This window comes from Sparus aurata, chromosome 15, assembly GCF_900880675.1.
Source record: "Sparus aurata chromosome 15, fSpaAur1.1, whole genome shotgun sequence".
NCBI classification, from domain to species: domain Eukaryota; kingdom Metazoa; phylum Chordata; class Actinopteri; order Spariformes; family Sparidae; genus Sparus; species Sparus aurata.
The window spans coordinates 27733471-27748380 of record NC_044201.1 but is presented as its reverse complement, the minus strand read 5'-3'; the positions used below and the strand labels follow the sequence as shown (position 1 = coordinate 27748380).

Genomic DNA, 14910 nt, shown 5'->3' with positions numbered 1-14910 from the left:
GCGGAGTCGGGATAAAAATCGCCGGAGGAGTTCAACGCAAAGGGTCCTGTAGTATCTGGTGTTCTACCCAAGTATGTAAATAACCTCTGGCTCATTGGGCTTATTGATCCTGAGACTGGAAGAACTTGAAAGGAGCCTCGTAGCAATTACGGTTCTTGGTTCAGAGGGTTCAGATATGAGCTCTGCACCTGAGTAAGAAACTCAACAGAGCTGAAGCGAACAGATGAAACTGAAGAATTACTCTTGGAAGTCAAATATTCACCGGTTGCAGCTGGATTGTTCGCTCTAATGTGGATTGTTTGCCGTGTTTTGTTGGGTTTTCTTTAGAGGATTGGCAGTTGGTGCAACTAAATAAGAAAAAATGATATGTCACCTTGTATTCTCTACTTCATTTATCAAAGGCGGCACATTTTAATTAAGATGAATGTGATGCAAGTGTGCTAACGCCTGACAGGTGTTACAAGAATCGTGTTAATTTACCAAATTAAAACATAATAAATACAAATAAGAAATTAAAGTCCCAGGTTAATAAAAAATATGTCTGAAAAATAACAATTTTTTTTCACTTGATTAATCTGCAGTTTACTTTCCTTATTTTCTTCTTCTTGTCAATTAATTGTGAGAAAATAATGAAAAATGAACCTCACAGTTTCTCAGGGCACAAAGTAAGATGTTCAACCAAGAGTCAAAAACACAAAGAAATTTGATATTTACACTGATATAAAACACAGAGAAGCAGCAGATCGTCACACGGGAGGAGTAAGAACAGTGAATGTAAGTAAACAATCGAGTGACAATGATTCATCAATTAATAAAATAATTGTTTTGTTCAAATAAACACCAATAATTTGCAGCTCCAGCATTAAAATGTTTTTTTGTGATCTGCGGACCGTGAAATGGATCCTGTGCCACACTGGAAGCATGTCATCGCTTTTCATACCCATCTTTTAAATGCTTAATGCTGTTTTCTAACGGATTAACTGTCACATTTGAGGTCTGGTGGGATTAAATAAATAAAGAAATCAGCCTTGCACACATTCACAAACACACACAGAGACGAATCAGAGCAGATTTTCTTTTTTAATCATAAATCATTGGTTTACAAAATTAACAATCATGATCAGGTTGACTTTGCCACCTCCTGATTGAAAAACTAAAAATATAGAAGCTCTTGCCAGATCACTTAACATGTACTTGACACATATGTTTGAGTGTTAATGTCTGTGTGTGTGTGTGTTTGTGTGTGTGTGTGGGCGGTCTATATCTATCTGTGTGCGCGTGTCTCTCGTCCACCACCGGTCCAGAGAGGCAGAGCTGCTGTGCGGCGTTAGTGTCTCAGTAAACCATCTGCGGCCCTCGGTTGGTTTCCGTGCGTCATTGCCATGGCGACTCATAAATGGTTGTCGCGGCTACTTGGTTTCAGAGCTCCTGGCGATCATCCATCTGTCCGTGCGACTTCTTCCATGGCTGATGAGCGTCTCCGGCGCCTGTTCGTTGCTTTTGTTCCGTTGTTTCCTGATGCTTCCTGGTGTGGTTGTCATGGTGATCTGGTGTTTAGCACCTTGACAGTCTTGCGGCCGTAGTGCCAGTAGCTGTAGCCGGATGCCGCTGTAGTCACGGCTGTTACATACCTGCAATATAATACATACATGATAGGTTAGTTCAACTGCGTGGTCGAATTAGTTTCTTTGAAATGGAAACAGCATCATTTTCACACAGTAGCAAGTTATTATTGAGTTATGTGAGGAATTATTCCTCATCATCCAGTGGACCACTTACAGCTGATTAACTGATACATTTAAGAACAATTTATTAATTAACCTGACTTACAATGGTGCAATTAAACTATGTGTGTAAAATGTGTGCCCCCCAGTGGCAGTATCGAGAAACACATTAAAAGAATGGATGCTATTAAATAAAAAAAGTAAAATATATACTTATTTTTTTATGTCATTCAATTCATCCATATTTAAAGACAGATTTAGAAAATCATTTTAAAAGAACACTCTTGTCAATTTATAATTTTCAAAAGAAAAAGAAAGTTTATACATTTTGTTTTAAATCTAACCACTGAAAAAGTATATTATTATGAGGATGTGTAGGGTATAAAATATTTGCAACTGAAGCAGATGTCTAGGTCCGTTATGACGCTTTGCAGGTTTGACATGAAAAATAAAAGAAGCTGTGTGAAAATGAAGTATAAATGTACAAATCCACACATGAAAAATGCAGCCGTCTGTTGTCGTGCTGATCACTTCAACAGTCTGATAAATTTGTATAATTATGTAGGTTACTGTGACACAATAAAATGTTCGTCCACAGTCGGATCTCTTCTCCGTCTCACTCGTTGTTGTAGACTGAAATGAGTCAACGCACTTAACCCGAACACTCTGCTGGAACAAACGGCATTCAAGTGCCTCAGAGAGATGAAACCGCTTGTATTCGAAAATGCTTTGAAAAAACAAACATTTATTTTTTTCTAACCAATGCATTGGAAAGTAAAGGACACATTGGGTATTTTAAGTGAAGTGGGTGAGATAGCGTGTGGATCATTTACCATAAACACTGCAGCAGGACGTGGTCTGTGTACTGGAAGACTGGAGCCGCCAGAGAAGATGCAACCAGAAAGAGCTGGATGGCTGTGTTCACCTAACCACAAAATAAATATAACACAAACCGTCATGACAAAAACATTTTTTTTTTAAAAAGGGGCACAAAAATCTTTCACCTGCTTCTCTATGGCTCATTATTTTTGGGAAAACCTGTGTGAGTGTTACAAGAGCTGTGTAAGCTGCCAAAAACAGGCAATTCCTGCCAGCTTCCAGAAATGTGTTCTACACAGTCCAATGTATTTAAATAAATTATGCAGAACCTGCGGTGGAGCCATAGAGGAATATTTTGACAGGGAATTTTAATGTGTTTCTGCACAACAGATTTCTGTGTTCATGCTACAGAGTTCAGTAGCCCGAAGTATAGTAATTACATCAAATTAGAAAGTAATGAGTTTCACATCAGATGTCAGATCTGTTGGTTTGGTTAAGGGCTGCACAATATGGTTAAAAAAAAAAAAAAAAAATCTAATTGCAGTTATTTTGACAGATATTGTGATTGTGATGACGATGATTAATGTGAAAGCTCATGTCTGCATCACTGTTTCGTTTTCACTAAAAAAGCTGTTCGAATAATGATGATGAGCAACAAATATTACAAAAGGACAGTTGATATTTTACCTTCTTTTTTACTTTTCCTTATCACGATTTTGATTATATTTCAACTAATAAGTATGAGTCATAAAGATATATATTCGATCAATAACATGTTTTAAATTTTCAAAGAAATCCATCTCAAACATCAGCTTTTCATAAAAAGGGCAATAAAACGTGTGGGAAAGAAAAACTCTTCCGTGCGAAGATTCTTTAACACTCTGTATTATTATGAGATTATGAGTTTCTGAATCTGGTGCTCAAGTGACTGAACATACAATAAAGCTGTCACACATTTACTGACTAAATCCTGTGATTTAATGCTCCATTGTTGCTAAATCTCCACTTTACTACAGTAGTGCACAAAATGTTAAAAAAGTCCAGAGCAAAGTGAGAGTGGGTGGTAAGTTTTGTAAGAGTGTGTGAATGTGTGTCACCTTGCTGAAGAGCGTGGGCTTGAGCTGTGCTGTGGTGTAGCACGGGTTAAAAAACTTACTGAGGGTCACCTGGAGGAAAGAGAAGGAAAGACTGTAAAGTATATGACTTCCTCAGCTAGTGTTGTCTTTAAATCATATCAAATAAACCGTGTCAGAGTGAAATGTGTCTCACCGGTGGAGGTACAGTCTTATATCTGACCCAGAAGACAGCAGCTATCAAACCAATGTCTCTGAAAATCACTAGAGCAGTCAATGGAGCTGAAACAGAATAAACAACACGTTAAATAACCTTCTAATACTGTAATATGGTGCTAGAACTGTCACATGATTTACAATAACACAATATAGATACCTGGTATAAGCTCCGCATAGGTGAGACTGACATATAAAAAACTGATGAGAATCTTATCAGCCAATGGGTCGAGAGCGCTGCCCAGCGCCGACTTCTGAGTGGGCCACGTCCTGGCGATGTAACCATCCAGCTGAGTCAGAGACAAAGACAGGAAGACGTTTTAATAAATGCTAAAAAGAAGTAGCTAGTTTTTATAAAGGTGACTGTATGAACTTCATGTTTTAGGGTTACTACATTTTAAAAACAATAACTGACTCACTGTAGGTGTATTCAGCAACATCACAAGTAACTGCTAATGCCAAATATCTAAAATCCAGGACTATGTCACTGTCTTGAATGGATGACTAATGAAAACTCCTACAAGTGACTCAGTGAGTGTGTCTGCGTCTATATTACCAGGTCAGTAGCTCCAGCCAGTATAAACAGAGCGAGACTGAGGTGAAAGTGCTGCTCGATGATCAGGTGACCCAGGAACGGAGCCAACACAATCCGACACACACACAGGAAGTTGGGGATCGTCCACGGATTCTCATACTGCAGAGAAACAGATCAGAAATGAGTTAAACCAAGATGTTAATTTAGTTTTTGTTGTTATTCATGCCACCTTTTTTTATCTGCATCAAAAGATTTGTTAGCCCGTTTGACCACTATTTCTAAGTAGTTACACAACTTTATGACCTGATGGTTTATGACTGCACTAGCATAAAAATTGAGGCCACACAACAGATAACTGGACTTTGGTGAAAAGCCAAAGTCATTCATTTACCGATAGTGGTCAATAACGCCATTATCAGACAATACCAGGGATCCAGTGTGCGACTATTTATTTCACATCTGCACCCAAAAATCTGTCAACATTTTCACTGATCCCAAAAAAAAGGGAGCTTGAAATTCAGCAGATTACTTATGAAACAATTGAAATGATTCTCGCAGTGTATACTGAGAATTAAATTAAGAAAAAACATCAAGTAATTAAATTAAAATAAATCATTGGGTGCACCAGTACAAAAAGTTACTTTCCACTCGATTAGTGAAGAATCTTACAGAATTACGTGCTGCAATTTCTCTTTACTTACACTGGGACTGATATCAGTACAGCACCTCTATCTAGGTAAAATGTTGTACTACTTCACTTGAGAGTATAGTTATAGATAAACCTTTACAGGTGTACCTCAAACTGCATCAGTATTAACATGTTTACACATTATGCATCAGTATCAACAATCCTACCATATGATATAAGTTATATTTTGAATATACATCTTGGACCTCTCACAGAGTATTTTCAGTATTGTATTAAGACTCAGAACTTAGTTTCTGTTGGTGATGCTGCAAATCAGAACCTATCTGTACACAGGTAAGTCACACAGGTGTATGTGTTCCCTTCTGTCTTGTTACGTACGTCACATTCCTCCACATAACTGTCACAGTCAGGCTGCTCTGCACTCACCAGCTCTTTGAACTTGAACAGCCCCTGGCCCGGTACCGGACTGGCTTCATTCCGGTCCCCCGCCCCGGTGCTGCCCGGTGTCTCCTCGGCCTTTCCGCTGCAAAGCCCACGAGCTGGAGGTGACAGCACAGACCGGAAACTAGCCACCGACCTCGCGTGACCTCCCGGGTACACCGGTGGCACGGTACCTCGCGCGTCCCAGGGTGTCGCTTTTACCTGCTGGAGGATCCCGGTCCAGCACGAGACACGGCTGTCGGTCCCTTTGAGTCTGATCTGCCACGAGCCGCTCACCGGTGACAGCTTTAACCTCGCGCCCTCGCTGACAGGTGTGTGTCTGTGCCGCCATGACGCAGGCTCGAGCCAGCACACAGCCGCACCGCGCGTGGACACCGCACAGCGAACACTCGCAGCGTTGCGGCACAACGGCGCGGGAATCCTCCGCAAACACATCGTCATCATCTTCACGAGCCCTGCGTTACCGACCTGCGGGTCTCCTGAAGTCCGTCCTGGTTATCATGTTGAGGTTTCGGATTGTGACGGTCAGAGCCGACAGGGTCTCAGCTCAAGACAGCGGGCTGCCATGTTGCCGTAAACCGCCACGGCACGTAATGTCGTAAAACCACCAAGGACACTTTCGCTTACGAGGCTTTTATTTTGAAAATAGGTGTTTTTATGATTTAGAAAAGTCAAAAGCTAAAGAAAAGTATCACAGGAAAGTTTTTCAAATAACTTCATATCACTGGAATCACCAGTTTTTATAGTTTTAGTGTTAATAAAAAGAAAATAGTTTTTAATTGTATTTTAATTGGACATTTATAGTATGTTTAAATCCCAAACGTTTTTTTTTGTAAATGTAAAAAAACAACAAACTTCTGAAATTAATAAGCAAATAAAATGATTTATTTACTCAGTGTTGAATGTTAACTACTGATGTCCAACGATACAAAAAACATACAAAAACAGTAGAAAATACAGATTATTTAGAGTGCATGAAGACCAAAGTGACAAGTAAACACTGCACATTTTGTGGTGTTCAGATCAACAAACTCTAGCCCCAATATGGGACACTTATATAATGACCTATAAAGCAAACATCTGCAATTGCTGAGTGTAACGGAAACACTGGACAAGCTGCTGAATACCAAAAACGTATACATAAATATATACATGTCATTTAATCTGCATAAAAATTAAGAATAGCTTCTAAAATATTGTATTTTTTCTTTACTTTTAAGTTTAAGTTTTAAAGACAAACTGAACTCTGCTCAACTGTGAGATAGTATAACCATCAGGTATTTATCCAGAACATCACCACGTCTCTCAGACGTCCTACCGACTGACACAAAATGAACAACCTCACTTTGAATAATCTGGTTAACCCGGAAGCATATCTGGCTATGATGGTAAACAAATCTAATCCCATATATATTTTCTTTTTATTCAGTCTTTATTAAGAAACCAATATGTGTGTAAATAACGGCAGTCTATTGCAGAGATGTGTGTTCAGGAGTCAGTTTCGCTTATTTCCTCTTTTTAGCAGGAAGATTGAGTTCATACAGGAAACTGGTTGCTGTCAGAGGATCTGCCCTGTATTTTGTCAGTTGTTGTGGTTGTTACAGTCTCTTCACAGGGTCACATAGAGGTTGGAGGTTTGGTGAAAGTGGTTTGGATAGTGGGTTCACCATCATTGTTTCCTTTCTATAAATAGAGACCCTGTTCGGTTGTCCCACACACTGACCTTGTGGTGAGGTTTGCAGGAAGGAGCAGGTGTGTTTTCTGACTCTGCTGCAGTTGTCAGAGATCAGATCGTCTGCAGCTGGTACAGTTTGGGTCCTTTCTTCAGCAAAAAACCCTGTTCATTCAGGGAACTAACCAGACCTTCAAAATCCATCACCTGCAGGAATCAATCAATGACTGAATTAATAAGTAATCCAGCATGCATACAATGGTCGTGTTTTTAGTGTTAGATCAGGTTTTACTGCTTGTATTTAACACATTCTAGAGAACATTTGTGTTGTTAGAGACATTCTGACCTCACCCTATTCATGCAATTCCATATATTTTTCTGATTTCATTTGGCGTCAGTAAGATCTAAAACTAAACAGGGTTTTCTAGAGCTCTGCTTCATTTTCAGAAATTGCCTGATTTCAGTTACTGATTTCTTTAGTAGCTAATATCTCACAGATGGTGAGAGATATTAACATTGAGCTGTGTCTTCCTTTCATGTATTCAAACCCAGCCAACAGCTAACTTGACTGTTTTTTTATCTCGTGCCTATGAATGCTTTCACCTTTATGTTCATTCTCTCAGCCACAGATCGGAGCGTTTGTAGGTCAAACTGCATCTGATTGGTCCTCTGGGCATGAGAGTGCAGTGCATTGACCAGTCGTTTTGCAGCACTGCGCTGACTCATGCCTGCCCCGAGCTGAGAGCGCCCAAAGTCCAGATTGCCGAGACCATCTGAGTACGTATCAGCCAGACTGCACAACAAAACAATACACACACACACACACAGAGGGAGAAAGACACATTTTACATCTCAGGACAGCACAGCTAAGATATAATGTTGATATTGTTACAAGATGTCATCACAGTCAAACACTGGCATAATATAGCAACAAAACCACTCACTTTACATGCTTTACTGCGGTAAATAGATTGATAGAGACAATAATAATCAAACTCCTGTAATTTCACCTGTGTTTCATGATCTCCACCACGTCCTCAGCATCGCCCTTGGTAGCTTTCTCTCTGAGATCCAACCTGGCTCTTGCCTGCACGAAAACACACAGATACATATCATTTTGGAGTTAGACATAGCCTCAAACTAACATAGCCTCAAACTACAGCAGAATAAAGATATTATCTTGTGTTAATCCCTCACATGTTGCTGATGGGTGAATGCACCCGACATTCAGAAACCTACCTCAGTGAGTCTAATTAAAGACTCGAGCTGCCGTGTGGTGATGGGTGTGGAATCAGCAGTGTGTGCCTGTGATCTCAGCGACAGGTAGAATTCCTGAATTGACTGTGCTGCTTCAGGAGAGAGCGTCGGATGGACATACTGACGAGCATAGCTGATGTACTTCCTTAACAAACAAGCTGGAATGGCATCTACACTTTCATCTGCAGGGATCTTGACATAGAGACATTGACACACAAACTGCATAAATGCAACTCATATTTCACAGATATCACTGTACTCCACGGTCCAGTTTTTACCTGCAAGCGTTCAGACAGCGGCATGTCAGAGTGATCTAGTAAGATGGAGGTCTCTAATTCACTGTTAGTCCTGGTAACCATGGCGCTGCTGGTTCTGCCTCCTCCTGCCCTGTTTGCCATGACGTGTTCTGAAAGTCGACGGTCATGTGACTCATCTGGAATGTCCAGGAGGAGGAAGACTACGTCGAATCGAGAGAGAAGAGCTGAGCCCATTCTAAAGATAAGAAAACACCACCGTTAATACGAGTCAGTCATTTGTAGACGTACACAGATAAACATCTTCCAGCAATTGCTAAAAAAAACTTACTTCAGATTTTCAGAGACGGTCTTGCCTCTGTTGTAATGTCCCCCAATGGGGTTCGCAGCAGCTAAGACGGACGCTCTGGCAGGCAGAGAGGAAACTATTCCGGCCTTTGCCAGACTCACAGTCTGCTGCTCCATGGCTTCAAGTAACGCCTGCTGCTGATTACCCAATTTATCAAACTCATCAATGCAGCACACCCCTGAAGAAAATTGACAGAGAATAACAGGAAGATAAGACCAGCAGAAGACAATGAGATAGAGAAAGAAAAAAAATTGGAAATAAGCAGAAGTGAAAGAAATTATTTAGATTTCTCAGGTTTCACGTCAAGGTCGTTTCTTTAACTCCTCTGTGAATTAAGAGGTTTGTCTGACAGCTGTGTAAACCTGTGGAACCAGTAGCCAGCGCCACAGGGGTTTAAATTAGAGATGGAGTATATATATATGTATTTTTTTTATTCAGAAGAGGCAGGATATTAAAGCAGACATTTTGCATCAGCTAACAAAAGTACATTTCTAGTATGTTTGCTGAAGTGTTGGACACAATATTTGGACGGAGATGACTTTAAACAAACACCTATGACTAGTGTGAGGAAGGCAACCATAATAATATATAAATTATAAAAGAAATACACTTTTTGAACGTGTGTTCTGACTCTCTTTCCTACCTTGGTCAGCCAGCACCAAGGCTCCAGCCTCTAGAGCATAATCCCCTGTTCCTGAGTCTCGAGATAAACTCACTGTTAGTCCTAAAACAAAACAGAACAAAACAAAAATATCATTAAATATTAAATTCCCAACTTGCTTATGTTGTAACAAATCCGACTAAGTGTCTACAACATAATCACCACCCTCACCTGCGGGATTTAATTGATGCTTTCTATTTTTGCTATCCTGTTTGATGCTGTAATACTGCAAATTTCCCCGTGGAGGACTAATAAAGGATTATCGTATCTTATCTATTATATTCAGCATCATTTAGGGAGAGTGGTACTTAAAGACAATTTACCTGTGGTGCTTGTACTGTTGCCACATACATAGATTCCTCTGGGAGCCACATTACACACTGCCTACACACAAAGCACACATGAAGATGCAAGTATCAAATTCACATTTATACAATGACACTGATTTGGGACCAACAAATCTTAACTTAACTTAATTTCATGTTTTCTGTTTTACCTGTAGCATCTGACTCTTTCCCAGTCCAGGGTCTCCCACTATCAGGATGTGTGGGTCTCCTCTAACTGGGACGCTGTTCTTGTCTGTGTGTTTCTGTCGGCCACCAAATAACGCCAAGGCAAGAGCGGCTTTCACCAGCTGAGGGACACACGAGAATTGAGGATGTTGGACTGAACTTCTGTGATATTTGACAAATCCTGTTCATAATGTGTGATTGCTGTGGTCTTAATTCTAGTTACTGAACTCACCAAGTGGCCGTAGATGACAGGACACAAAGAGCTGAAGAGGCGAGAAGATCAGAGTGTTACATATGAGTTATATATCTCTGTATGAGTTAACAGTATCGTGGTAAACCGAACTAAAGAATGACTAAAAGTCTACACCCACAGTAGCAGCCCAGTGAGGCTGTAATGCTTATTATATAACACAAGACAAAACTGTGGGATGAATGAAAAAAAGGCAAGAGAAGACCTAAAAACTTCACCACTAGTTTGGGCAAAAAATGTCAAGATTGGTCTGAACTGGTGCCAGAAGTTATTTGTGTCCTGAACCAAAAGGCTTTTTCCTTTAGATATGAGCCATTTTAGGACACAGACTCGACACTGTAAGACTTGGACAAACTTACATCAGTCTACAATTTTCCCAGCACTCAGAGGAATAAATTATGTTTCAGCTAAAGAGAATCCCTAAAACAGACATCAAATGTGTTCACACAGCCTGTAACATCATTTTTCTCCATCCATGAAAAAAGGAAACTTTCCTTAATTGTCCCTCAGTGGGACAATTTTTTTTAACAGTTTGACTTGGTTTGCATTCAAGCTAAAAGTTGATGTGTGAGAAAATGCAGTAACTTTTTATCTTACTGTACGATAAGTCTCAGCAGGTTAGGCTGTGACTGGATCTCCTGGACTGCATACAGCTCCTTCAGACTGAACTCCTCCCCTCTAGAACGATCTTCATGTGACCCTCCTGAGCCTTGAGCTGACTTGGACCTTTGACCTACACGTTAAATAGAAATAACATTTTATTGCTCTGTTACATAAAAATAAATCACTTCTTTGCAAAATTCAAGTCAAACTTTGAATAAATACACAAGCTGCAGTACCTTTAGTATTACTGACTGAAGTGGCTTCAAGGTAGATGAGGAACATACACTGATCCTTCTTCCCTCGAGAAGTACCTGCACAGAAATAAGTAGGAGTTGCTGGATTTTCCACAAAAACTGTGAGAATTGCTGTGAAGCACTTCTTATTCAATACCTGTCCAGAATCTTTGCACTTAAACACAGTTTTACAGTTCATATTCATGCTGTATATACACAGAATAGATCATCAACTACCAGTAAAAGGCAATAACTGACTCCAAACTTGCTCCCACTTTAGTCAGAGTCTGTGTTTCAGTGTGTTCATACCATCATTGGTAACTCTTACTATCCCTGTTACAGTAACTGTGTCTCCAGGGACGCAGCTGTCACAGAGGTCGGAGGTCAGGTGACACTCCACGGTGCGTGGGATTCGTCCAGTCTCCCTCTGCTCTCCGCCCATCACCTCCTGCACCCTGAAGTAGCATATAAAACACATTTCAACAGCCCTCCACAACATTCCACTTCTTCTTTATTTTATTCAGAGTCACAGTTAATAGATTTTTCCTTGTTTTATTTGAGTGGCCTACATTTTAATGGTGCCTCTTCTTAAGATAAGCATAACTCCAAAACACACAGAAAAGCAGAAAATCCTCACATTTAAGAAGGTGGAACCAGCTAATATTATTGATATTTTGCTTGAAAATACTGATACTGATTGACAGATCAACTAATCGACTAATTGTAGCAGCTCTGCTGTACAAAGGCACATAATATACAGTACTTACTTGATGATCTGCCAGTCGACAGTCTGAGTAAGAGGAGAACTCCGGCTGGGGTTGAAGGAACGACTGCGACAGTCGGGCTGGATACACTGAGTGATAAAAGACATTGTATTCACACATGAAACGTGAAAAGTTAACCTCTAAATCTAAGCAATGATGTCAAAGATTGTTATGTGCGAAAGGAAATTGTATTGATACAGTATCACTTCTGCGTACTAGGTTGTGGAAGCAGAGTACAGAAAAGATACCAGAGTGTGTTCATACCTTGGTAGGTATAGCATATTTCCCATGCTGCAGTGGCAGAGACTGTGTCTGTGAGCAGCCCAGGCAACTGAAGGCCATCCTGGTGCACAGAGGTCTGATGTTGCTCACTCTCACCACTGTTCCCTTCACACACACCAGCCGGCCAAACACACTTGCACGCAACGTCCGCAACGGAGTCACAGGTTCATAGTTGTACAGCCTGCGGACAGTTTTCATCATCAATGAAGTCATCTTTATACTCGATTAGCAAACGTACGGGCGTCACGCAAACAGTGATTGTGCTTCATTATCTGAAGTACCTCGCACTGATGTGAGGGATGTTGATGATTGGTGCGGCGACAGGAAGCTCTTCTTCTTGCAGCTCAGCAACCTGTTTCTCCAAATCTATAGTCAACACCTAAAAGACACACACAGAAACACACTATCAGTCGCCATTTAATGTCTCAGTGGAGCAGTTCTACACTTTGCCTCCTAACAGACCTCAAAGTTTAAAGTTTCAATTTTGTACCTCAGAGATAATTGCTCATAATGACGGATGATGTGAACAATAACACACCAATAATTCATTTTCAGGGCATTAAATATGATTTTTTTAAAAGCATATGAGTATAATAAAGTATGCACATGACATCTGTGAGTAGTAGTGTCTGTATATGTGTACCTGGTGAATAGCTACTCCCAGACACTTGAGTAGCACCTCTGGCTGTTCCTTCAGCTGTGTGGTCAGATCAGGAAGTGCAGCGCGCACGGTTTGGTTTCCAGTCAAGTCTGCATAATCCACCAGAACGCTGCCCTGACGCTCAATCTCATCCTGCGCACAAACACACAAGAATCATCCTTTTTAAGGATGCAAAGTGGAAAAACAAAGAATAACAAATAAATAATCAGAAAGCTACACAAGCTCACAGACAGACTGACCTTGTCGTACAGGTCAATCTTGGATGTGAAGTATTTCTCAAACACTTTGATTTTCTCTACACTGGGTGAGCTCTGTATGAAGCCTGCACATAATAAGACAAACGGTATTAAGACATTTACATAAAAGACAGAAAAAGCTACATCATCATGGGAAACTATGAACTATAAACACAAACAAGTACCTTCGGAGAAGTAGAGTGTCCACCCTCTATACGGACACAACGCATCTAAAGTAGTCTGACAAGGGACTGAAGAGGCAGAAGAGCAGTTAGACAGTAAATACAGACATATATTGTTGCACCTTTTCACATACAATTTCATGTTCATGCTGTAAAATGTTGTAAGAACGTTAAATGCTTTAGCTCATTTAAAATGTCACGTTTTTTTCCCCACATTCCCCCCAATATTCAGCTCACAAGAAGAAGAAGAAGATGAAACTGTCAGCAAACAGAAATAAACAGTCCATAAAAAATTAAAAAATGTTGGTTTCCTTAAACATTTGTAACTGGAAAGTACAAAGGCAAATAGAACTCACCTCTCTGTTGGCTTCCTGATCCTCCTGCCCAACCTCCACCTCCTGAACCTCGTCCCCCTCCTCCACCAGCTGATCCTCCACTCCATGGTCTACCCCTCCATCCTCCTCTCCATCCTCCACCGCCCCCTCTCCATCCTCCACCGCCTCCTCCTCTCCATCCTCCACCGCCTCCTCCTCTCCATCCTCCACTACCACTGCCTCCTCTCCATCCTCCACTGCCTCCTCTTCCTCCTCCTCTCCATCCTCCACTACCACTGCCTCCTCCTCCACCGCCTCCTCTCCATCCTCCACTACCACTGCCTCCTCCACCTCTCCCTCCTCCACTCCCACCCCTCCATGAGCCTCTCCTGGATTCCTCTCCACTCATAACTTTCCTAAGATAAAACAAGAAGAAGGAACAGAGCATTAAGGCATCAGGGCAGGTAGATCCATAAAACAGGTGGATTTTGATCAAGTGGCAGGTGTACGGAATATATGTCAAAACAAGAGACATGTCTTTTACACTCCAGAACTATTTCAAGTGACTTTATAACACACAAAACAAAAAACATTTTTGATACGTAGTCTTGTTATGATGCCTATCGCTTTAAAAATGACTTTACAGCCTAAATAATCCGTTGTGGAAGTTTATCCCATCCCGTTCACAGAACTCCATTTAAAAAACTGTACATTTGGTGCCAACGCAATTCTAAGGCACTAAAGAATTAAACTCTTTACAAAAACTTAACCACATACGAACCATTAACATTTCGGCATATAAATAATCTACTCAGCAGTGTTATGTATTAGCAAATTGACAATGTTTAGCTACAGTTAAACAGTTAAGTTTGACGTTAACGTTAACGTAAAGTTACGTATCTAACACTGTTTATCACTGTTAGCTTAATTGTGTCTGTTGTCGGCGGCGTTTTACTAAATGTTCCGTTGAAACACTTTGACAGAACAGAAGAGAAACAAACCTTTCGTTTAGTCTTTTGAAGACTGAGAGAAGACGTCGAAGAAGCACCTCATTAATGTAAGTTAACTCAAGACATTACAAAGTTATGGGTGTGTAACTTCACGCTACACAAACTGTCAAAGTTCCCTCCACTGACGTCAGAGCTTCTTCTTCTGCGATTATGTGCTACAGGGTAGTAGTCAAACCTCTTCCGGGGTGTGACTGCCCACCAGTGGACACCGAA

The 14910-nt window shown here is 40.7% G+C and overlaps 2 protein-coding genes across 3 annotated transcripts; both read right to left on the bottom strand.

Annotated features, from left to right (window-relative positions):
- Positions 1-1061: 1061 nt before the first annotated feature.
- crls1 (cardiolipin synthase 1) lies at positions 1062-6067 on the bottom strand. 2 transcript variants are annotated; one of them, XM_030442945.1, is made up of 7 exons: positions 5443-6067; positions 4389-4526; positions 3993-4122; positions 3813-3898; positions 3641-3709; positions 2558-2656; positions 1062-1631 (listed from the first exon to the last, which is right to left on the bottom strand). In XM_030442945.1, the coding sequence occupies exons 1-7, from the start codon at positions 5899-5901 to the stop codon at positions 1410-1412; spliced, it is 1203 nt and encodes a 400-aa protein (XP_030298805.1). In that variant the 5' UTR covers positions 5902-6067; the 3' UTR covers positions 1062-1409. The 2 variants fall into 2 exon arrangements, with proteins under 2 accessions (XP_030298805.1, XP_030298806.1); XM_030442946.1 differs by having other exon boundaries at positions 2558-2649.
- Positions 6068-6315: 248 nt separating this feature from the next.
- On the bottom strand, positions 6316-14824 carry mcm8 (minichromosome maintenance 8 homologous recombination repair factor). The gene is made up of 23 exons (XM_030440981.1): positions 14689-14824; positions 14003-14103; positions 13895-13939; positions 13730-13831; positions 13377-13442; positions 13195-13277; positions 12938-13087; positions 12576-12673; positions 12277-12475; positions 12016-12101; positions 11558-11703; positions 11252-11326; positions 11010-11145; positions 10395-10425; positions 10147-10284; positions 9974-10034; positions 9633-9713; positions 8972-9167; positions 8665-8878; positions 8369-8578; positions 8140-8216; positions 7733-7922; positions 6316-7336 (listed from the first exon to the last, which is right to left on the bottom strand). Exons 2-23 carry the CDS (start codon positions 14094-14096, stop codon positions 7244-7246), a joined length of 2571 nt encoding a protein of 856 aa, XP_030296841.1. The 5' UTR covers positions 14097-14103; positions 14689-14824; the 3' UTR covers positions 6316-7243.
- Between the last annotated feature and the right edge of the window lie 86 nt (positions 14825-14910).

Coding starts and splice junctions, on each gene's coding strand:
- crls1 (XM_030442945.1), bottom strand. CDS start 5,901: ATGATGACGATGTGTTTGCGGAGGATTCCCGCGCCGTTGTGCCGCAAC. Junction 4,123..4,388: donor TGGCTGGAGCTACTGACCTG/GTAATATAGACG, acceptor TCTCTGACTCAG/CTGGATGGTTACATCGCCAG. Junction 2,657..3,640: donor AGCCCACGCTCTTCAGCAAG/GTGACACACATT, acceptor ATATTTATTTTG/TGGTTAGGTGAACACAGCCA.
- mcm8 (XM_030440981.1), bottom strand. CDS start 14,096: ATGAGTGGAGAGGAATCCAGGAGAGGCTCATGGAGGGGTGGGAGTGGA. Junction 10,426..11,009: donor CTGCTGAGACTTATCGTACA/GTAAGATAAAAA, acceptor TCGCCTCTTCAG/CTCTTTGTGTCCTGTCATCT. Junction 7,337..7,732: donor CTGAGAGAATGAACATAAAG/GTGAAAGCATTC, acceptor TGATTCCTGCAG/GTGATGGATTTTGAAGGTCT.